The sequence below is a fragment of the Eleutherodactylus coqui genome, chromosome 6, assembly GCF_035609145.1.
Source record: "Eleutherodactylus coqui strain aEleCoq1 chromosome 6, aEleCoq1.hap1, whole genome shotgun sequence".
Taxonomy (NCBI): domain Eukaryota; kingdom Metazoa; phylum Chordata; class Amphibia; order Anura; family Eleutherodactylidae; genus Eleutherodactylus; species Eleutherodactylus coqui.
Genome location: NC_089842.1, coordinates 6,736,875 through 6,760,381, shown reverse-complemented (window position 1 = coordinate 6,760,381; position 23,507 = coordinate 6,736,875). Strand labels below are relative to the sequence as shown.

At 46.4% G+C, this 23,507-nt stretch overlaps 2 protein-coding genes across 3 annotated transcripts in view; both read right to left on the bottom strand.

Moving 5' to 3' along the window:
• LOC136631773 (NXPE family member 1-like) overlaps window positions 1-23,507 on the bottom strand; it is a 301,785-nt gene that overhangs the window by 158,972 nt on the left and 119,306 nt on the right. The window lies entirely within an intron of this gene.
• Window positions 1-23,507, bottom strand: part of LOC136631774 (NXPE family member 1-like) — a 109,202-nt gene that overhangs the window by 12,187 nt on the left and 73,508 nt on the right. The window contains exons 3-4 of the mRNA XM_066606109.1: window positions 18,319-18,377; window positions 15,526-15,741 (exon numbers count right to left, since the gene is read on the bottom strand). Coding sequence (XP_066462206.1) covers window positions 15,526-15,741; window positions 18,319-18,377 — 275 coding nt within the window. The remainder of the gene's footprint in view (window positions 1-15,525; window positions 15,742-18,318; window positions 18,378-23,507) is intronic.

The window sequence follows — 23,507 nt, the reverse complement described above, 5'->3', positions numbered from 1 at the left end:
GTTTGTAAAATTTTGACGCTAATTCTTTTGCGCATAGAATTGAATAATCGAGTTGGGACCCATTAAAGGGGTTGTCCCGCGCCGAACCGTTTTTTTTTTTTTTTAACCCCCCCCCCCCCCCCCCCCGTTCGGCGCGAGACAACCCCGATGCAGGGGTTAAAAAAACAACACGCACAGCGCTTACCTGAATCCCGGCGGTCCGGCGTCTTCATAGTTACCTGCTGAAGATGGCCGCCGGGATCCTCTGTCTCCGTGGACCGCAGGGCTTCTGTGCGGTCCATTGCCGATTCCAGCCTCCTGATTGGCTGGAATCGGCACGTGACGGGGCGGAGCTACACGGAGCCGGCATTCTACACGAGCGGCCCCATAGAAGACTGCAGAAGACCCGGACTGCGCAAGCGCGGCTAATTTGGCCATCGGAGGGCGAAAATTAGTCGGCTCCATGGGAACGAGGACGCCAGCAACGGAGCAGGTAAGTATAAAACTTTGTATAACTTCTGTATGGCTCATAATTAATGCACAATGTACATTACAAAGTGCATTAATATGGCCATACAGAAGTGTATAGACCCACTTGCTGCCGCGGGACAACCCCTTTAACTTTTCCTATTTATGACATATTCAATGCCCGTGCCAAATTTTAAGTTTCTATGTGAGAAAATTACATTCCGTACGTAAAATTTGGACGCTAATTCTTTGGCGCTTAGAATTGAATAATTGAGTTGGGACCCATTAGCTTTTCCTATTTATGACATAATCAATGCTCGTGCCAAATTTCACGTTTCTATGACACTGGAAAGTGAATTAGATTCCGTACGTAAAATTTGGACGCTAATGCTTTTGCGCATAGCATTGAATAATGGAGTTGGGACCCAATTACTTTTCCTATTTTGGAGATAATCTATGCGTGTGCCAAAATTCATGTTTCTACGATATCGGGAAGTTGGAGAACTTTTGGCGAGTCAGTCAGTCAGTCAGTGAGTCAGTCAGTCAGTCAGTCAGTCAGTCAGTGAGTCAGTGAGGGCTTTCAGCTTTATATACATAGATTGAATGTATGTGTGTGTCTCTGTCTGTCTGTTTGTCCATTATGCGCTACCACACCATTCATCCGATCGCCGTGAAACTTTGGGAAGTTGTTGAGTACACTCCTGGGAAGATTATAGGCAAAGTACAACTATCCTACGATAAATGGCGCACGTGCGTGCGTCGTCGACAGTTACGACCCCCCCCCCCCCCCACGTAGATCGTTCGATTTCAATCATTGCCACCAATTCTCTCACTTCCAGTTGTCGTAGAAACATGAAATTTGACATGAGCATTGATTATGTCAGAAATAGGAAAAGTTAATGGGTCCCAACTCGATTATTCAATTCTATGCGCAAAAGAATTAGCGTTCAAATTTTACGTATGGAATCTAATTCTCTCACTTCCTGATGTAATTTGGCACGAGCATTGATTATGTCATAAATAGGAAAGATTAATGGGTCCCAACCCGATTATTTAATTCTAAGCGCCAAAGAATTAGCGTCCACATTTTACGTACGGAATCTAATTTTCTCCCTTCACGATGTCCTAGAAACATGAAATTTGGTACGGACATTGATTATGTCATAAATAGGAAAAGTTAATGGGTCCCAGCTCAATTATTCAATTCTAAGCGCAAAAAAATTAGCGTCCAAATTTTACATACGGAATCTAATTCTCTCACTTCCCAATGTAATAGAAACTTGAAATTTGATATGAGCATTGATTATGTCATAAATAGGGAAAGCTAATGGGTCCAACTCGATTATTCAATTCTAAGCGCAAAAGAATTAGCGTTCAAATGTTATGTACAGAATCTAATTCTCTCACTTCCCAATGTCATAGAAACTTGAAATTTGGCACGAGCATTGATTATGTCATAAATAGGAAAAGCTAATGCGTCTCAACTCAATTATTCAATTCTAAGCGCAGAAGAATTAGCGTCCAAATTTTACGTACGGAATCTAATTCTCTCACTTCCCGATGTCATAAAAACTTGAAATTTGGCACAAGCATTGCTTATACAATAAATAGGAAAAATGAATGGGTCCCAACTCGATTATTCAATTCTAAGCGCAAAAGAATTAGCGTCCAAATTTTACGTACGGAATCCAATTCTCTCACTTCCTGATGTCATATATATATATATATATATATATATATATATATATATATATATATATATATAATGAATGTATGTCTGTCTGTCTGTCCTTTATGCATTACTACATCATTTATCCAATCGCCATGAAACTTTGGGAAGTTGTTGAGTACACTCCTGGGAAGATTACTGGCATAGTACATCTATCCTATGATAGGTGGCACACGTGCGAGCATCATCAACAGTTATTCCCCCCTGACAAAGATCGTTTGATTTCCATCTCAAGCACGAAAGCAAAAGGCATTATGAGCAACGGGATGCGTGTTCAACTACAAAATGATGCATCCGCCGAACGTTTCGCAAGACAATTGCTGGATATTGAGAATGCTGAGGTAAAATGAAAGCTGTGCTGTGATTGGTTGCTATTTTTTATATTGCTGAGGCAGAATAAAAGTTGCGCTGTGATTGGTTGTTATTTTTCTTACTGCTGAGGTAACATGAAAGCTGCGCTGTGATTGGTTGTTATATATTATACTGCTGAGGTAACACGAAAGCTGCACTGTGTTTGGGTGTTATATATTATAAAGCTGAGGTAACATGTAATCTGCGCTGCGATTGGTTGTTATTAGAGATGAGCGAACACCAAAATGTTCAGGTGTTCGTTATTCGTAACGAACTTCCCGTGATGCTCGAGGGTTCGTTTCGAACAACGAACCCCATTGAAGTCAATGGGCGACCAGAACATTTTTGTATTTCGCCGATGCTCGCTAAGGTTTTCATGTGTGAAAATCTGGGCAATTCAGGAAAGTGATGGGAATGACACAGCAACGGATAGGGCAGGCGAGGGGCTACATGTTGGGCTGCATCCTAAGTTCACAGGTCCCACTATTAAGCCACAATAGCGGCAAGAGTGGGCCCCCCCCCCCTCCCAACAACTTTTACTTCTGAAAAGCGCTCATTAGCATGGCATACCTTTGCTAAGCACCACACTACCTCCAACAAAGCACAATCACTGCCTGCATGACACTCCACTGACACTTCTCCTGGGTTACATGCTGACCAACCGCCCCCCCTCCCCCCCACAGCGCACACCAAAGTGTCCCTGGGCAGCCTTCAGCTGCCCTCATGCCACACCACGCTCATGTCTATTTAGAATTGCGTCTGCCATGACGAGGGACCGCAGGCACACACTGCAGAGGTTGGCACGGCTAGGCAGCGACCCTCTTTAAAAGTGGCGGAGCGATAGCCCACAATGCTGTACAGAAGCAATGAGAAATAGAATCCTGTGCCACCGCCATCAGGAGCTGCACACGTGGGCATAGCAATGGGGAACCTATGTGCCACACACTATTCATTCTGTCAAGGTGTCTGCATGCCCCAGTCAGACTGGTAATATGCACCTTAACAGTAACCGCGTTGGTGGTAATGTGGTGGTGACTGCGGACCTAGTAGCACGGTTGTATTTTGTTGGTTTTCGGAATGTGGCCAGGATTAAGTAGGCCGTGGCGGGGGGATGGTGGGGGGGCTCTCTTGTAGTGTCGGTAAAGGTGAAATTCTTGGACTGCCACCAGACGAACCAATGCAAAGGCATTTGCCAACAATATTTTCCCTGTTGGAGGAGGAGGGGGATGTTTTTGAGGCACTACGTGTCCTCTCCACGTGTCCGTGGTTATATGCACCTTAACAGTAACCGCGTTGGTGGTAATGTGGTGGTGACTGCGGACCTAGTAGCACGGTTGTATTTTGTTGGTTTTCGGAATGTGGCCAGGATTAAGTAGGCCGTGGCGGGGGGATGGTGGGGGGGCTCTCTTGTAGTGTCGGTAAAGGTGAAATTCTTGGACTGCCACCAGACGAACCAATGCAAAGGCATTTGCCAACAATGTTTTCCCTGTTGGAGGAGGAGGGGGATGTTTTTGAGGCACTACGTGTCCTCTCCACGTGTCCGTTCCATGTCAGCAATAGTAGCACTCAAGACAGGCCCCAGTAACAATTCTGAAGCAGCAGTATAGCGGGAGCGCAGTCTTCGTTCCATGTAAGCAATGGTTAATGTGGCTTAAGTGGTAACTAGGCCTGTAGGCAGCCCAGTGTAACGAAAAATTGGTTCAAGTTAAAGTTCCAACGCTTTTAAGCGCATTGAAACTTATAAAAATTGTTAAGAAAAATTATTTGAGTGAGCCTTGTGGCCCTAAGAAAAATTGCCCGTTCAGCGTGATTACGTGAGGTTTCAGGAGGAGGAGCAGGAGGAGGAGGAGGAATATTAGACACAGATTGATGAAGCAGAAATGTCCCCGTTTTGGATGGTGAGAGAGAACGTAGCTTCCATCCGCGGGTGCAGCCTACGTATTGCTTACGTATCGCTGCTGTCCGCTGGTGCAGAACAGAAGTCTGGGGAAATCCAGCCTTTGTTCATCTTGATGAGTGTTAGCCTGTCGGCACTGTCGGTTGACAAGCGGCTACGCTTATCTGTGATGATTCCCCCAGCCGCACTAAACACCCTTTCCGACAAGACGCTAGCCGCAGGACAAGCAAGCACCTCCAGGGCATACAGCGCGAGTTCAGGCCACGTGTCCAGCTTCGACACCCAGTAGTTGTAGGGGGCAGAGGCGTCACCAAGGATGGTCGTGCGATCCGCTACATACTCCCTCACCATCCTTTTACAGTGCTCCCGCCGACTCAGCCGTGACTGGGGAGCGGTGACACAGTCTTGGTGGGGAGCCATAAAGCTGGCCAGGCCCTTAAAGACTGTTGCACTGCCTGGGATGTACATGCTGCTCGATCTACGCACATCCCCTGCTACCTTGCCCTCGGTACTGCGCCTTCTGCCACTAGCGCTGTCGGCTGGGAATTTTACCATCAGCTTGTCCGCAAGGGTCCTGTGGTATAGCAACACTCTCGAACCCCTTTCCTCTTCGGGAATCAGAGTGGGCAGGTTCTCCTTATACCGTGGATCGAGCAGTGTGTACACCCACTAATCCGTCGTGGCCAGAATGCGTGCAACGCGAGGGTCACGAGAAAGGCATCCTAACATGAAGTCAGCCATGTGTGCCAGGGTACCAGTACGCAACACATGGCTGTCCTCACTAGGAAGATCACTTTCAGGATCCTCCTCCTCCTCCTCCTCAGGCCATACACGCTGAAAGGATGACAGGCAATCAGCCGGTGTACCGTCAGCAGCGGCCCAAGCTGTCTCTTCCCCCTCCTCCTCATCCTCCTCATGCTCCTCCTCCTGTACGCGCTGAGAAATAGACAGGAGGGTGCCCTGACTATCCAGCGGCATACTGTCTTCCCCCGCCCCCGTTTCCGAGCGCAAAGCAGCTGCCTTTATGGTTTGCAGGGAATTTCTCAAGATGCATAGCAGAGGAATGGTGACGCTAATGATTGTAGCATCGCCGCTCACCACCTGGGTAGACTCCTCAAAATTACCAAGGACATGGCAGATGTCTGCCAACCAGGCCCACTCTTCTGAAAGGAATTGAGGAGGCTGACTCCCACTGCGCCGCCCATGTTGGAGTTGGTATTCGACTATAGCTCTCCGTTGTTCATAGAGCCTGGCCAACATGTGGAGCGTAGAGTTCCACCGTGTGGGCACGTCGCACAGCAGTCGGTGCACTGGCAGCTTAAAGTGATGTTGCAGGGTGCGCAGGGTGGCAGCGTCCGTGTGGGACTTGCGGAAATGTGCGCAGAGCCGGCGCGCCTTTACGAGCAGGTCTGACAAGCGTGGGTAGCTTTTCAGAAAGCGCTGAACCACCAAATTAAAGACGTGGGCCAGGCATGGCACGTGCGTGAGGCTGCCGAGCTGCAGAGCCGCCACCAGGTTACGGCCGTTGTCACACACGACCATGCCCGGTTGGAGGCTCAGCGGCGCAAGCCAGCGGTCGGTCTGCTGTGTCAGACCCTGCAGCAGTTCGTGGGCCGTGTGCCTCTTATCGCCTAAGCTGAGTAGTTTCAGCACGGCCTGCTGACGCTTGCCCACCGCTGTGCTGCCACACCGCGCGACACCGACTGCTGGCGACATGCTGCTGCTAACACATCTTGATTGTGAGACAGAGGAGGAGGAGGAGGAGGAGGGTGCTTTAGTGGAGGAAGCATACACCTCCGCAGATACCAGCACCGAGCTGGGGCCCGCAATTCTGGGGGTGGGTAGGACGTGAGCGGTCCCAGGCTCTGACTCTGTCCCAGCCTCCACTAAATTCACCCAATGTGCCGTCAGGGAGATGTAGTGGCCCTGCCCGCCTGTGCTTGTCCACGTGTCCGTAGTTAAGTGGACCGTGGCAGTAACCGCGTTGGTGAGGGCGCGTACAATGTTGCGGGAGACGTGGTCGTGCAGGGCTGGGACGGCACATCGGGAAAAGTAGTGGCGACTGGGAACTGAGTAGCGCGGGGCCGCCGCCTCCATGATACTTTTGAAGGACTCCGTTTCCACAACCCTATACGGCAGCATCTCAAGGCTGATGAATTTTGCGATGCGGACGGTTAACGTTTGAGCGTGCGGGTGCGCGGCGGCGTAATTGCGCTTGCGCTCGAACACTTGCGCAAGCGACGGCTGAACGGTGCGCTGAACTACACTGCTGGATGGGGCCGAGGACAGCGGAGATGAGGGTGTGGGTGCAGGCCATGAGGCGGTAGTGCCTGTGTCCTGAGAGGGGGGTTGCATCTCAGTGGCAGGTTGGTGCACAGGGGGAGAGGCAGGGGTGCAAACCGGAGGCGGTGAACGGCCTTTGTCCCACCTTGCGGGGTGCTTGGCCATCATATGTCTGCGCATGCTGGTGGTGGTGAGGCTGTTGGTGTTGGCTCCCCGGCTGAGCTTTGCGCGACAAAGGTTGCACACCACTGTTCGTCGGTCGTCAGGCGTCTCTGTGAAAAACTGCCAGACCTTAGAGCACCTCGGCCTCCGCAGGGTGGCATGGCGCGAGGGGGCGCTTTGGGAAACACTTGGTGGATTATTCGGTCTGGCCCTGCCTCTACCCCTGGCCACTGCACTGCCTCTTGCAACCTGCCCTGCTGATGCCCTTGACTCCCCCTCTGAAGACCTGTCCTCCTGAGTAAGCGTTGCACACCAGGTGGGGTCAGTCACCTCATCGTCCTGCTGCTCTTCCTCCGAATCCTCTGTGCGCTGCTCCCTGGGACTTACTGCCCTTTCTACTACCTCACTGCAAGACAACTGTGTCTGATCGTCATCGTCCTCCTCACCCACAGAAAGTTGTTGAGACAGTTGGCGGAAGTCCCCAGCCTCTTCCCCCGGACCCCGGGAACTTTCGAATGGTTGGGCATCAGTGACGATAAACTCCTCTGGTGGGAGAGGAACCGCTGCTGCCCAATCTAAGCAGGGGCCCGAGAACAGTTCCTGGGAGTGCTCCCGCTCCTGAGCAGGTGTTATTGTAGTGGAGTGAGGAGGCTGGGAGGAAGGAGGAGCAGCAGACAGAGGATTCGGATTGGCAGCAGTGGACGGCGCAGAACTGCGGGTAGACGATAGGTTGCTCGAAGCACTTTCTGCCATCCAGGACAGGACCTGCTCACACTGCTCATTTTCTAATAACCGTCTCCCGCGTGGACCCATTAATTGGGCGATGAATGTGGGGACGCCAGAAACGTGCCTCTCTCCTAATCACGCAGCAGTCGGCTGCGACACACCTGGATCAGGAGCTTGGCCTGTGCCCACACCCTGACTTGGCCCTCCGCGTCCTCGGCCGCGTCCACGTCCTCTAGGCCTACCCCTACCCCTCAGCATGCTGTATTACCAGTGATTTGATTTCACAGGCAGGAAATAAATTGGCGCAAGACTGCAGGCCAAATATAATTTTTGCCCTTTTTGGAAAACGAAAGGCCCCACTGCCTCTAGTGAATGAATTATCTAAGTTTAATAACTGTGCTGTGTCCCTGCTTATGTGTCACAGAACGTGAGGGTAGCAGAGTTATTATAACTCTGGCAGAGCAGGTATTTTTTTTCCCAATTAAGGAAAGCAAATGGCGAAGCCAGCAGTAAAGCGTAGCTGGGTGCGTATGATTTAGCACTGTTCTTCACGCAGCTCACACGTCTCCACCGCCCGTAAGGACGGACAGAGGCTGGACAAATAGATTTGTTTTCAGTTTTTTCCCACCAAAAGGCAGCACTGCATATATTCTATGAACATGAGAAGTTTAATAACTGTGCTGTGTCCCTGCTTATGTGTCACAGAACGTGAGGGTAGCAGAGTTATTATAACTCTGGCAGAGCAGGTATTTTTTTTCCCAATTAAGGAAAGCAAATGGCGAAGCCAGCAGTAAAGCGTAGCTGGGTGCGTATGATTTAGCACTGTTCTTCACGCAGCTCACACGTCTCCACCGCCCGTAAGGACGGACAGAGGCTGGACAAATAGATTTGTTTTCAGTTTTTTCCCACCAAAAGGCAGCACTGCGTATATTCTATGAATAATAACTGTGCTGTGGCCCTGCCTATACAATTCTTTCCCTGCAGTATCAATGGAGGGTGGAATGCTCTGCAGAGGCGATTTTGAGAAGCCCAAAAAAAATGCAGCACAGCTAACAGCAGCCTGGACAGTACTGCACACGGATAAATATGGCCCTAGAAAGGACCGTTGAGGTTCTTGAAGGCTACACTCACTCCTAACACTCTCCCTGCCTATGCAGCACTTCTGTCCCTAATGCCGGGTGCAACGGTCTGCAGAGGCGATTTTGAGAAAAAAAAAAATCCCACTGCTAACAGCAGCCAACACACAGCTATCAGTGGCCCTAATAAGGACCTTTGGGGGGTCTTGAAGCCTACACTAACTACCAATTCTTTCCCTACAGCAGCTCCGGTATAAACAGCACTGTCCCTCATCTAACTCACCAGGCATCTGAGGCGAGCCGCGGGAGGGGCCGACTTTTATATTAGGCGAACACCTGATCTCGCCAGCCACTCACTGCAGGGGGGTGGTATAGGGCTTAAACGTTGCAGGGGGAAGTTGTAATGCCTTCCCTGTCTTTCAATTGGCCAGAAAAGCGCGCTAACGTCTCAGGGAAGGAAGTGAAAGTAACCAGAACACCGCATGGTGTTCGTTACGAATAACGAACATCCCGAACACCCTAATATTCGCACGAATATCAAGCTCGGACGAACGCGTTCGCTCATCTCTAGTTGTTATATATTATACCACTGAGGTAACATTAAAGCTGCGCTGTGATTGGTTGTTATCTATATATATATATAAACACGAATGTATGTCTGTCTGTCTGTCTTCGCAGCAACGCGCGACGGGTAAGCTAGTTTTAGATAAAACTTGGTATCACTTAACATATTTAGATTTACCCTATGATAATGTTCCCTACCCATGAATCCCCCCCCCTTATCTGCTTTTTTTATGATTAAGTTATCCTGTCCCCTCAAATTATTCATTGTTGCCCTCTCTATTACTGTAAGATTGTGTTTTATTTTACATCCTAGTAAAATTATTAAGAGTGTTTTGAATAATTCAATAGAAGGTCCTCTGGACTCTATGGGATAAAAATTACTAACAAGTTTTAAGCTGGTGGGGATAGGATCGTCTGAATTGAATTGAAGGTATTTTATGATTGCTGTATAAATTTATTTTGCCTTTTTTTGTTTTTTAAAAATATGACACTTTGTATGTATGAATCATTATGCATTTGTATGATATGATTATTTTATGAATGGATACAGTTTGATTAGTGAGAATACCAATGGAACACAATGTGAGGCATTCCTTACTATGTAATAATGGAACGCTTGGAGCGTTCCATGGTATCATGTGACTCATTGATCATGTGACAGGGAAATGGTGTCACGGGTCTAACTCCTCCCACCGGCGCCCACATGCAGTTGGTGTCTGACCAGGTATGAGCTGTTTATTGTATACTATATATATGTGCCTCTTTTTTCTGTATTGCTTGAAAAGGCTTGATAGCCGAACCGCGTAGCATGATATTAAAGACGGGACTTTTATACTTTATTCTCATCAATCCCTGAATTTTTATATCCTGTGAGCGCTATACCCAGTTTTTTTTTTGTTCTTATGGTTTATATTTACTAAACCAGATGTGTCAGGAGAGCTGGAAGACCCATTGTGAAATGAGTAAAATATCGTAATGTTTTAGGAGGAACAAAAATACAGAGTGTTCCATTCAAACCTCCCACATTTTATCCAGAATGCATTACACAGAATCAATAACCAGAGGTACTTAGCTGACAGGAGTCCGCTGCCTCATGAAACAATAACCGGCACCCCTGTAAAGGAAGACCCCAAATAAATACATTTCCATAATAGCTGATTGGTTGGCTAGGATAAACAACTTCCTGTGGGCCAATCAGTCCATAAACCACAAGAGATGTTGTGGCCACATTGTGAAAAAAGGGCCCATTATACATTATACATGGAACCCACTGAGCGATTTCCAGCAGACAAAGTCTCATGGACCTTCTGAGGGACAGAAAGAAGGCACTCATAGACGCCCAGTGCTAAAGGAAAGGGTGCATGCTGCAAAGATGCCGCTACATGCATCGGGGCTAAAGTTGTGATATCACCCAGGCTCGACTTCCTGATTGTGGCTGATGTGCCACAACATAATTATATCACAGATCAGGATCTCAAATCATGGAAATCATTCACTGTAGTCATGGATACACGGTTCTTTATGTATCCAGAGGAAGAAATCCAGCAGAGCAGGATATGGTGAATGGGGCGACCACCATATTAGTCAACCGCATCTAATCCAGCGATCTAGAAAAATGTTATTGAGAGAACTCTGAACAGACATACTCCAATGTGAGAGAGACCTATCTTGCTAAAGATGATGTGAGGTTAAAGATAAGTTATTTGGGGTTACATGAACTGTTCCAACATGTCAGTAGTTATATGGGACCAGTTACTATACGCTCACTAAAAAAAAAAATCAGACTGCTACCTCTGATTGGCTGAGCACTGTGACCAATCAGAGGCAGCCCATTCAGCAGGTGGGGATTTTAAATCCCCGTCTGCTGAAAGCTATTCATATCAGTCTCGGCACCTGGCCTTCGGAAAGGTGAGTATATATTTTTTTACATTTTTTACACATTTTAGGGATGATTTTGAAGGAAGGGCTTATATTTAAAGCCCTTCTCGAAAATCACTGCAGGGTTTCCCGGCAGCCTATTGCTTTCAATGGAGCAGTTTGTAGTGCCGACTCCATTAAATTCAATGGGAAAACATCATGCTCCTGTGCCACAGCTGTCACAGCTGTGCCAGAGGATTGCGATCTTCACTGTATGTTATAAATGGGGCCGCCAGCCCACTTGGGGACAAGGTGAAACCCATGGATGTCACAGCATCCAGGGGTTTCACATCCAAAAAAGATGGATCCGCAGTTACCTGCATTTTAAAATCTGCTGCCCTATATTTACCGCTGTGCATTTTTGTGCACGGATGAATATCGGGCATATGACCGCTGCTGTTGAAAAGCATTGGTTCTTAATACATGCGGCTCGCAAACGCAGGTAACATACACACATAAAAACGCATTCCTCAAGCTAACCCCTATTTGTACAAGTTTCGTATCTCCTTCCTTCTTAGAAATCATGTGTTTTAGTAGTAACAGACACTTTAAGGCGTTAACATGTGTTAATCATTAGAAACTAGAACCTATCCTGAGTTCTTATGACTTTAAGGTCAAATGTCCACTGGCACGCACAAATTCCGTGCAGGGAATCTCGCATCGAAACTGCCCGTGCCTGCAGCCATTGGCATTTTTTTACCGTTCCTGAGGTAGTGTGGGTCTTCTCCGTCCATGGACTTTTCTTTTCTTCTGCACTACGGATGCACTCGGCACGCCTACCGGCTTGCCACGTGCATGCGCAGTGCTTTTCTTTTTAAACTCCTGTTTTTCTGCGTATCCGCAACACGCACACATTGTCAGCTGCAGGTGTGCTGCGGATCGGATGGCTTCCATTGACTTCAGGATCTACAGAAAATTGACGCATGCTGCAATTTTCTCCCACACGTGCGATCCGCAGGCTCGGTAAAAATGACATCTGCATGCTTTTAAATTATATGCAGACACTAATGAATCCCTATGGGATGCCCCAAATCAGATCCGCGCAAGGACACAAATCAAATCCGCCCATCTGCTCATTGAGTATGTATCTCTAACTTTATGTCATTTTGTGTATGTAAGGTAACCAATCAGATGTAAATATGATTACCCTTCTATACACTCCTTTTTGTGATGCAATGCTTTGTCTGTAAAAAGCTATGTTACTTCCTGATAAAACACAGAAGCATATTGCCTTTGATACAGTTCTGTGTCATTGGCTCTATTTGCGCGGACGCCTTCTCAAATACATAGAATCCTAGAATGGTAGAGTTGGAAGGGACCTCCAGGGCCATCGGCTCCAACCCCCTGCTCAATGCAGGATTACTAAATCATCCCAGACAGATGTCTGTCCAGCCTTTGTTTGAACACTTCCATTGAAGGAGAACTCCCCACCTCCCGTGGTAACCTGTTCCACTCATTGATCCCCCTCACTGTCTAATATCTAATCTGTGTCTCCTCCCTTTCAGTTTCATCCCATTGCTTCTAGTCTTTCCTTGTACAGATGAGAATAAGGCTGATCCCTCTGCACTGTGACAGCCCTTCAGATATTTGTAGACCGCTATTAAATCTCCTCTCAGCCTTCTCTTCTGCAAACTAAACATTCCCAGATCCTTTAACCGTTCCTCATAGGACATGATTTGCAGACCGCTCACCATCTTGGTAACTCTTCTCTGAACTTGCTCCAGTTTGTCTATGTCTTTTTTAACCCCTTAATGACGCGGCCCATTTTCTTTTTCTATTTTTGTTATTTCCTCTCCCCTTCAAAAAAATCATAACTCCTTTATTTATCCATCGACGTCGCTGTATGAGGGCTTGTTGTTTGCGGGACGAGTTGTATTTTTCAATGGTGCTATTTATTGTACCATATAATGTACTGAAAAACTTTTTAAAAATTCTAAGTGGAGTAAAATGAAAAAAAAAACGACATTTTGCCATCTTTCAGTGCGTCTTGTTTCTACGGCGCACAAACTGCAACAAAAGTGACATGATAACTTTATTCTATGGGTCCGTACGATTACTACGATACCAAACTTGTATAGGCTTTTTTTTACTGTACTACTCTTTTTTTTCAAAGCATTTAATTTTTTTTCAATTATTTTCTGCGGTCAGTTTGTGCACACAATAGCTATTTTATTTTTCCGTCGACTTAGTTGAGGGCTCATTAGGGCTCATTTTTTTCGGGATGTCCTGTAGTTTCTGATAGAACCAATTTGAAATACGACTTTTTGATCGCTTGTTATTGCGTTTTTTCTGGGAAACTAAAAAAGTGCATTTCTGGCGTTCTTTTTTTTTTTTCGAACAACGGGAAAAATAATGCACTACTTTGATAGATCGGACTTTTATGGACGTGGCGATACCAAATACATATTTTTATTTTATGATTTAGATTTTTTGATAATAGATATGGCAAAAGGGGGGGGGGTGATTTAAACGTTTATAACTTTTTTTTTTTTTACAATTAAAAAAACTTTATTGATTTTTTTTTTTTACTTTACTTTAAAGTCCCCCTGGGAGACTACAACCAGCGATGCTTTGATCGCTCCTGCAGTATGACGTAATGCTATAGCATTACGTCATCCTGCCATTTAACAGGCAGTCTATCAAGCCACCCCACGGGGATGGCTTGATAGGCAGTCTGCTAAGGCAGCCCTGGGGCCTTTTTAGAAGGCCCACGGCTGCCATAACACCTGCATGGCTTCCCCGATCTCACCGTGGAGGGCTGTACGAGACCCCCGAGCTATGAGAATTGACAGCAACATTTAAATCGTTAATAGCCACAATCGTCCGAACGGCCGATAGCGGCTATTTCCCGCGGGTGTCAGCTGTAATAAACAACTGACGCCTGCACTGTGTGAAGAGAGGTTGCCCCGCAACCTCTCTTCATACATACTCCGCAGCTCCATGACGTACCCTTACGTCATGGAGCAGGAAGGGGTTAAAGTGGGGTGCCTAGAACTGGACACAGTATTCCAGATGAGGTCTGACTAAGGAGAAGTAGACTGGGATAATGACCTCACGTGATCTAGACTCTATACTTCTCTTAATACATCCCAGAATTGTGTTTGCCTTTTTGGCTGCTGCATCACTTTGTTGGCTCATGTTCAGTCTATGATCTATTAGTATACCCAAGTGTTTTTTACATATGTTGCTGCTTAGCCCAGTTCCTCCCATTCTGTATGTCCTTTTCTAATTTTTCATGCCCAGATGTAAGACTTTGCATTTCTCCTTGTTAAATACCATTCTGTTAGTCACCGCCCACTGTGTAAGCTTTTTTAGATCTTTTTGAATATTCTCTCTCTCTCTTCCATAGTGTTAGCTATCCCTCCTAGCTTTATGTCATCTGCAAATTTGATCAGTTTCCCATCAATTCCCTCCCCCAGATCATTTATAAAATTGTTGAACAACACTGGGCCTAGAAGATATACAATTTGGAGCAGACAGTGAAATCAGAGGGACCCATTGGGGTTCCGGTAACTCACTTTAGCGCTAGTTACAGCTTTCCAGCATTCTCCGAACCTCCACATCTGACCAATATCCAACACATTACTTAGCATGACCCTTCCATTGTCCGTGATGTAATTTCAATGGGCTGACAGTTTGGCTCATTTCAATAACTAAACCAGCCCCCCTCCTCTGCTTCAGCGATGATGGTGACAGAAGGGGGCCAGCTTAGTTGTTGAAATGAGCCTAACATCCAGATCCCTGCAATGATATTAGGGGCATTGGAAGGGCCATACCAGATGATCTAGTATTAGAACTGGTCTAGAAGTGGAGGTTTCAACACAGCTGGAGCCAGATAAGTATTTCCCCCTCCAGTAAACCCCTTACCACCCCTGGACGTATATAGTTTTTTTTTGTTGTAATACTTAGGGCTCCTGCACATTTGCATTTTTCTCGTGATTGTCAATGAGACTTTCTAATGTTAAAAACGCATTGCACAAAAATTGCAAAGTACCAACTTGTGATGCGTTTTTAACATTAGAAAGTCCCATTGACAATCGCGTGAAAAAAAACGCACAAGAAAAACGCAAGTGTGCAGAAGCCCTTAAAGAAACAATAAAACATTTGGATAAAAACTAGATGGTAGAATTGCTTTTTTTTTTTAATTCACTCCACTTAGCAATTTTTTCAGGTTTTTCCTTATATTATATGGTACATTAAAAGCACCATTGAAAAATACAACCTGTTACACAAAAATAAAGCCCTCAGACAGCGATGTAAATGGATAAATAAGAGTTACCATTTTGAAAAAAAAATGGAAACGTCATTAAGGGGTTAACACATTTGGGATTCAAACTTTCAGTATTTACTCCTTTTTGAGAAATAAAACGTACTTTTGATTCTGCCCACAATGTGATGATACCACTGCCTTATGGTGGAGTCTCCGAACATGTGAATAAACTTCCCCTTCAGGCACTTGTCCAATTCTTCCAGGCTGCTATATGTCAGAGTGCTGCACCCCTTCGGATACCACATGTTCTTCATAGCATATCCGCTGGGATACTCCAACTTCAGGCCAATTTTGCATCTTTCTTCAACGGAAATATTCTCTGGTAAGATAAAATCACCGATACACAATCCATGATAATGTTAGGGTAATGAATATGATGTTAAGGCTGGGGGTCCCTACGCCAGCCCTCTCCCGTGTCCCTACCTACTTGCCCCCCCAGGGCTAGGCCTGAGGGCGACAACTGGGCGACGGTCCTTGCGCTGCACTAGGGACAGGGACCCCATGGAAAAAAAGGACAGGGAGACTGGCAGGTGGGTACCGCGTAGCAGACAAGACGTAAACAACAAGCAAACAGAGAGAAGTTGGGAAACAGGCCGGGTCAATCCAGAAAGGCACGTGCGCAGTACAGGAGGACAAACCAAAAACAGAATCAGAATAGAAGCCGAAGTCAGAACACAAGTAGTCAGGTCAAACAATGCCGGTGTAGGCAGACGGAATCAGAACCAAACACTGGCAACCAGTGTTTGGCCCAGCCAGGTATATAAGCAGAACTCCCCACCCAGAGGGGCAGGGAGATGTCACATGACACCAGAGGGAATCACAAGGTCGCCTCCCTCGGGAGGCACACACTGACCAGAGCGCACTACATGGGCACGCCGCCCTGACCAACCACCAGAGCGGGGGAACCCGAACATGGCCGCCAGGCCAGGCACCCGCAGCTCCAGAACGAGCATTCCTTCCGCCTCACCTGCACACCGGCGCCCCTAGTGGAAACCCCATCTCTAAAATATGACTCAATGTTCTATCCTATGCGTACTCATTTTGTATGCCTGTAGCCATCTTGTGTTTATTTTCACTTTATTTATTTGTCCTCTTTCTCCAGGATTTATGGATATTAAATGGTTATTTAATAAGCCTTCAGTGAATCACTAAGGCCTTGGTTCCAGAATTTAGCTACTGTGGCATTTAGGCTGGCTAGCGGGTCAAACTGACATGTTCCTCGCTGTTCACATGTTCCTAAACATTCTCTCTAAACAACTTATTGTTTAGATTTATTGTTCCAAGAAGCTAATGATGTTCAACTCTGCGCTGGCGCGTGTTTGGTTGGCATTTTAGATGTTAAATTCCTTATCATCTGGCAGCATTTATCACACATGCTGGCAGTTCATGCAGGGATCCAGTCACTTGCCATATCTTTGACACATAGCAGTGTACTGCTGCATGCTAGCGCACATCATTTGCAGCAAGTGTTAGGCGTGACCCTGATATTTGTGCATAATCAGCAAGGCAGGATATTGTTTCTCTTAGACCAGTTTTGTCTATTGTATTAACTCTGATCTTTTTAATTCATTGCTCCTCTAATATATTGTATTATATATCAATAAAAGTTGCTTTTTAAGGGGACCCAACTGAGGGTTTCAGCTTATGGCAAAGGCTGTGCTGGGATTGGGTACCAGTTCCTGTTTTGGCTGCACCCTGTTTGCTAATTGGACTTCCTATATAAGAATGTCTCTTTCTCCAGTTCCTTGTGAGATTATTGTGCTCCCAGCCAGTAATCAAGCTCTTCCACCAGCTGCTCGTCCATTCCGCTACCTGATATACCTACCTGTGTATTGACCTCTGACTTCCCTGTCTATGCTACCTGCCTGCTCCTCTGTACTGCAAACTGATATCTACCTGTGTACCAACCATGGCTTTCCCTGACTATGCTACCAAACCGCATGAGTTACAAGGGACTCCAATCCTCAACCAGATTGTTACATGTAATTTCTTCACTGGACTAATTCCAGAGACTTCCATTAGTGACATTAAAACACTGGCTGCTGCACATGTGGTTATATCAGTCTCAAGGGACTCCAACTGCATCTGGAGGATCAGCATAAGCCCATGCTTTACAGTGACTCATCTGTGGTGTGCTGTGGATCCTCAGAAGCAAGGTTTACGGATTTACAGAATAGGTTCTGGGTCTCCTCCGTCAGCTTGATTAAAGCAACGGAGACTTGCTTGTTCTGAGTTGAGTACTAGTTCAGCAGCGTGGGAAATGTCAGGATATTCGTGACCCATGTTAATGAGAAAAACGTAACATTCTAGTCAGAGGCGTAACTTGAAGCTTCTGTGCCCCAATGCAAAATCTGTAACAGGGCGCCCAACTATAATGCTTTATTCATAGTTCTGGGTTCTCTATATAAGAAGATAGGAATTATGGGCCTCCTAAGGGTCCTGGGCCCGGGTGCAACCGCATCCTCTATAGTTATGCCCCTAATTACTGGTTAAACCAAAGTACTTTTTCCCCTTGCATGTAAGATTTAGCACTTGTTAAACTGTGTAACAATCCGTTTACTGCCTGAAAGTTCTCACTTCCAATATCTTCGAATTTTCACTGGTCTTTAATTAAACTGTGTTATGTTATTATTTGTGCTGGACTTCTTGCTCATTGATGTATGCCCAATAGCGCAGAACTCACCCCTTCTGGTCTGCTACAACCTAAGTGTTAATCTCCACATATGTAGAGATCAGCCACACTTACCAAATTAGCTTTTCCAGGGATTCACTGAACTGGATCACCCATTTTGATTTGTAACCATGTATCATCAAGTAAACCAAGAGTATTTGTGACTTAGAACTTGTGGTTCTTCTACTTCCAAACTGCTTTTGGTTGTTCAAGAATTGTACTTACTGTGGTTGCAGCGCATTACATTGATAGGAGGAAAATCTCTGGGAATTTCCGCTCTGACACTGGAAATCAATGTAAAATAAACAATTACTCTATTTTCTCAGCAGTTAGAAGGAAATGCAAAAGAAGTCATTCATATTACTGAACTTCTCTAGCTAGTTGTCACATCACTAAAACTAAATTCACAACCAGTACCAGCCTTAGGTTACATGGCAGCCTGTGCAAAATTTTAGTTGGCCCCCTCTCACAGTTATAGTGCTTTATGCCATAGGACATAAGCACACTCCCTCTGTGATGCCACTGCCCCTCTGCTATGTAATTGCAGAGGTCTGATGGGTTATCTTGGCAAACAGATGCTAGACAAGGGCGTTCGGGCCTGCCATGGCCTGTGTTGCTATTTAAGTGATAAGACATTACAGTCAAGAAGTACTGCCATGCATTATCATAGCGATCATTGCTGTTCTGGTTTAAGCACCCTACAGAGATATAAAAAGTGTAAGATAGAAAAAAAACTGAAATAGATAAAAGAACATGAAAAAAAAAAAAACCTCCCTTTTCGTGTTCTTTTCTTTTATTTTATGAAAAAAATGTAAAAAACGAAAAAATCAACAACACATATTTGGTGTCATCATTGGAATCTGTAACAAACTGTACAATAAATTGGACACACTACTTATCCTACACAGCAAAATCAGTACTAAATGTATAATGTATTGCATAACTTTCATTAACTTTTTTTAGAAGACAGGGAGAAAAAAATGCATCAATTCTGCCATTCCTTTACAGCATAAATAACACGATAAATTTTTTCTGCAGATTGGTACATTTACTATCGGCAATAAGGCTACCTGGATCTGAGTTCTCTCATGTGTCCAAATTAATTAGCAATGATCGTCAGAGATTAGAGATGAGCGAGCACAAAAATGCTCGGGTGCTCGTTGCTCGAGTCGAAATTCCCGCGATGCTCGAGGGTTCATTTCGAGTAACGAACCCCATTGAAGTCAATGGGCGACCCGAGCATTTTTGTATATCGCCGATGCTCGCTAAGGTTTTCATTTGTGAAAAACTGCAAAACCCAAGAAAGTGATGGAAACGACACAGAAACGGATAGGGCAGGCGAGGGGCAACATGCTGGGCTGTATCTCAGGTTCCTAGGTCCCACTATTAAGCCACAATAGCGGCAAGAGTGGACCGCCCCTAACAATTTTTACTGCGGACAAACCCTCATTAGCAAGGCACACCTTTGCTAAGCACCACACTACCTCCAACAAAGCACAATCACTGCCTGCGGGACACAGCGCTGCCTCTTCTCCTGGGTTACATGCTGCCCAACCCCCCACAAGACCCTGCATCCGCAGCGCACACAAAAGTGTCCCTGCGCAGCCTTCAGCAGCCCTCATGCCACACGCTGGCTGCATAGCCACACCACCCTCATGTCTATTTATAAGTGTGTCTGCCATGAGGAGGAACCGCAGGCACACACTGCAGAGGGTTGGCAGGGCCAGGCAGTGACCCTATTTAAAAGGGGCGGGGCGATAGCCCACAATGCTGTAGAGAATCGATGAGAAATTGACGTTCGATCTTCATTCCAATAAAGTGCCAACCTCCGTCAGGAGCTGCAAACGTGGGCATGAGTTACATAGCTATGGGGAATCCATGTGCCCACACAGTATTCATTTTGTCTAGGTGTCTCATAGCTCAATCGACACTGCAAGGGGAAAGCCATCTGCACTATGCCCCCTACCCAAGTCAGTCAGTGTCTTTGTGCCAGTAGGGTCAAACACCCCAATGGGAACTAAGTGGGCACCAACAGCATAAGTGGGTCCTAGGCAACCCAAGACATGAACAATAAATAAATCAGAGCGGCCAAACATGGCAGACTTGCACCGCGCCGATGACATAGGCCTTGGCCCATAGCCTCAGCAATCATAGGCAGGAAGCGGACTTTCACTGCACCCAAGACATAGGCCTCTGCACAAACCCTCAGCAATCGTGGGCCTAGAGCAGACTCCAATGCTAGCGTAGCTGTGCATGTCTCATTAGCGCTGTATTGCTCCTCTAGTTTGTCCCAATGCAGTGCCCCGGATAGCTGAGCTAACGTGAGATAAAGTACAGGTTGGCTTCGGCCCACACTCCATGCCCCAGTCAGTCTGGCCTTTTTTCATAGTCACAGGCAGGTGCAACTCCGCACCTGGGAAGTCTGTGTGGACTCACAGCATGGATGGGTCCCAGGAAGCCACCAACGGAACATAAATAAATCCCATTGCAGTGCCCCGGATAGCTGAGCTAACGTGACATAAAGTACAGGTGGGCTTCGGCCCACACTGCATGCCCGAGTCAGACTCGTTTTTTAAAATTAATAGACACAGGCCGGTACAACTCCCCTATGTGAATTCCGTGTGCACCCACAGCATGGGTGGCTCCCTGGAACCCACCGCCGGTACATAAATAAATCCCATTGCAGTGCCCAGCACAGCTGAGCTAACGTCAGATTAAATACAGGTGGGCTTTGGCCCACACTGCATGCCCCAGTCAGACTCGTTTTTTTTATAAATAGACACAGGCAGGTACAACTCCCCTATGTGAATTCCGGGTGAACCCACAGCATGGGTGGGTCCCAGGAAGCCACCGGCAGGACATAAATACATCCCATTGTAGTGCCCTGCACAGGTGAGCTAACGTCAGATAAAATACAGGTGGGATTCAACCCACACTGCATGCCCCAATCAGACTGGGGTGTTTTAGAAATAGTTACAGGCAGGTACAACTCCACCATGGGAATTCCGTTTGCACCCACAGCATGGGTGGCTCCCTGGAACCCACCGGCTGTACATAAATAAATCCCATTGCAGTGCCCTGCACAGATGAGCTTACGTCAGATTAAATACAGGTGGGCTTCGGCCCACACTGCATGCCCCAGTCAGACTGGGTTTTTTTTATAAATAGTCACAGGCAGGTACAACTCCGCAATGGGAATTCTGTGTGCATCCACAGCATGGGTGGCTCCTTGGAACCCACCGGCAGGACATAAATTAATCCCATTGCAGTGCCTCCCTTAAAGCGAGGTAACGCGAGAAGAAATGCAGGTTGGCTTCGGCCCACACTGCATGCTCCAGTCAGTCTGGGTAATTTACATAGTCACAGGTCGGTACAACTCAGTTATGGGAAATCTGTGTGCACCCACAGCAGGGGTGGGTCCCAGGAAGTCACCAACGGTACATAAAAATATCCCATTGCAGTGCTGCCTTAAAGCTAAGGTAACGGGAGAAGAAATGCAGGTTGGCTTTGGCCCACACTGCATGCTCCAGTCAGTCTGGGTAATTTACATTGTCACAGGTACGTAGAACTCCGCTATGGGAAGTCTGTGTGCATTCACAGTATGGGTGGCTCCCTGGAACCCACCGACGGGGTGGGTTGAGTGAGTGACAGCATATTAGCCTGCCATGGACAAGTTTGTCCTCCACAGCATTGTCTGGCTGCCGGCATATTTGTAGTGCTTATGGCGATTGCGCCTGTCCTACTGCGATTTTGCCGATGGCGATTGTGCCTGCCTTGTGGCGATACTGCCTATGGCGACCGTGTCTGCTTTGAAGAGTAAGGGGTATTGGATTTGGGCTTTTTCTGTGAATTATTCATAACATTGCAGTGCCCCTAATAGCTAAGGTAATGTGAGATAAAATGCAGGTAGGTTTCGGTAGGTTTTGGGCCATGTACGTTGAACACAGCGATGGGAACACTTAGTGCACGCACCCATAGTATTCACAGACCCCTGTAATACTCCAGTAGCAAAGGTATAAGCTGACCCCACTAACAGTTATGTTGCAGAAGTTTAAGGAGACCCTATTAAACACTTCTGTAGTAACAGTATAGACGGACCCCAGTAACATTTCAGTAGCTGCAGTATAGGCAGAGCCCAGTATCAGTTACATTTCAGTAGTAACAGTATCTACAGACCCCTGTAACATTTCCGTTACCGCAGTATAGGCAGTATTAGTGGGATTTCAGTAGTAACAGTATAGACAGATAGACAACACCTATGTGGAAAAGCTAGTATTTTCAGAGACAAGAGAGGGGCATTTGATTGCAATGAAGAGGATATTCAAGGTACTGAAAGTCTGCACTCCTCCTCATCTCAAGCTGAAATATGGAAAGGCTTCATTCATATGTTTTCTGATGTCCATTTCAAAGTGTTAGCAAAAAGCAATCCAAGTTTCCGGCTACTACCATGCATCTTTCTTCAGAATTACCAAAGATGATCACACAAGTAAAGGCCTCATCATCAGTCAGACCAAAATCATTCAGGGAGTATGTGGTTCTGAGCTGGCCTGCTTCCACGAAGGATCGGTGCCTGCTGCTACTCTGTCCCTTGCCCTGCAGGGATGCTGTGTTCTATAGTCACCTGTATTCCGACCTCAGCTGTACGCTTATCTTTGGACTTAGCAGTACCAACAAGTTCGAAGCCACCATTGCTCTACCAGTCGGCTGAAAGCTTCAGCTAGGGATAACGGACTAGTACCGCTGTTTTATTTAGTTGGTTTTCGGAATGTGGCCAGGATTAAGTTGTGGAGTGTGGACATAGTAGCGCGGTTGTATTTAGTTGGTTTTCGGAATGTGGCCAGGATTCAGTGGGCCGTGGCGGGGGGTGAGGGGCTTTCTTATTGTGTCATTTTAGGTGAAATTCTTGGACCGCCGCCAGACGGACCACTGCGAAAGCATTTGCCAAGAATGTTTTCATTGTTGGAGGAGGAGGAAGGGAATGTTTTTGAGGCAGTACGTGTCCTGTCCACGTGTCCGTGGTTATATGCACCATCCCAGTAACCGCGTTGGTGTAAAAATTGTCGCGACTGTGGACCAAGTAGCACGGACTCGCTACCATCATGTCTTTGGAAAGCCTCCGTTTCCACAAGCCTGTAACATTGCAGTAGCAGCAGTATAGGCAGAGCCCAGAATTAGTAACATTTCAGTGGTAAGAGTATAGACCGACCCCAGTAACATTTCATTTGCAGCAGTATAGACAGACCCCAGTAACATTTCATTTACAGCAGTATAGACAGACCCCAGTAACATTTCATTTACAGCAGTATAGACAGACCCCAGTAACATTTCATTTGCAGCAGTATAGACAGACCCCAGTAATATTTCAGTAGTAACAGTATAGACAGACCCCTGTAACATTTTAGTAGCAGTAGCGT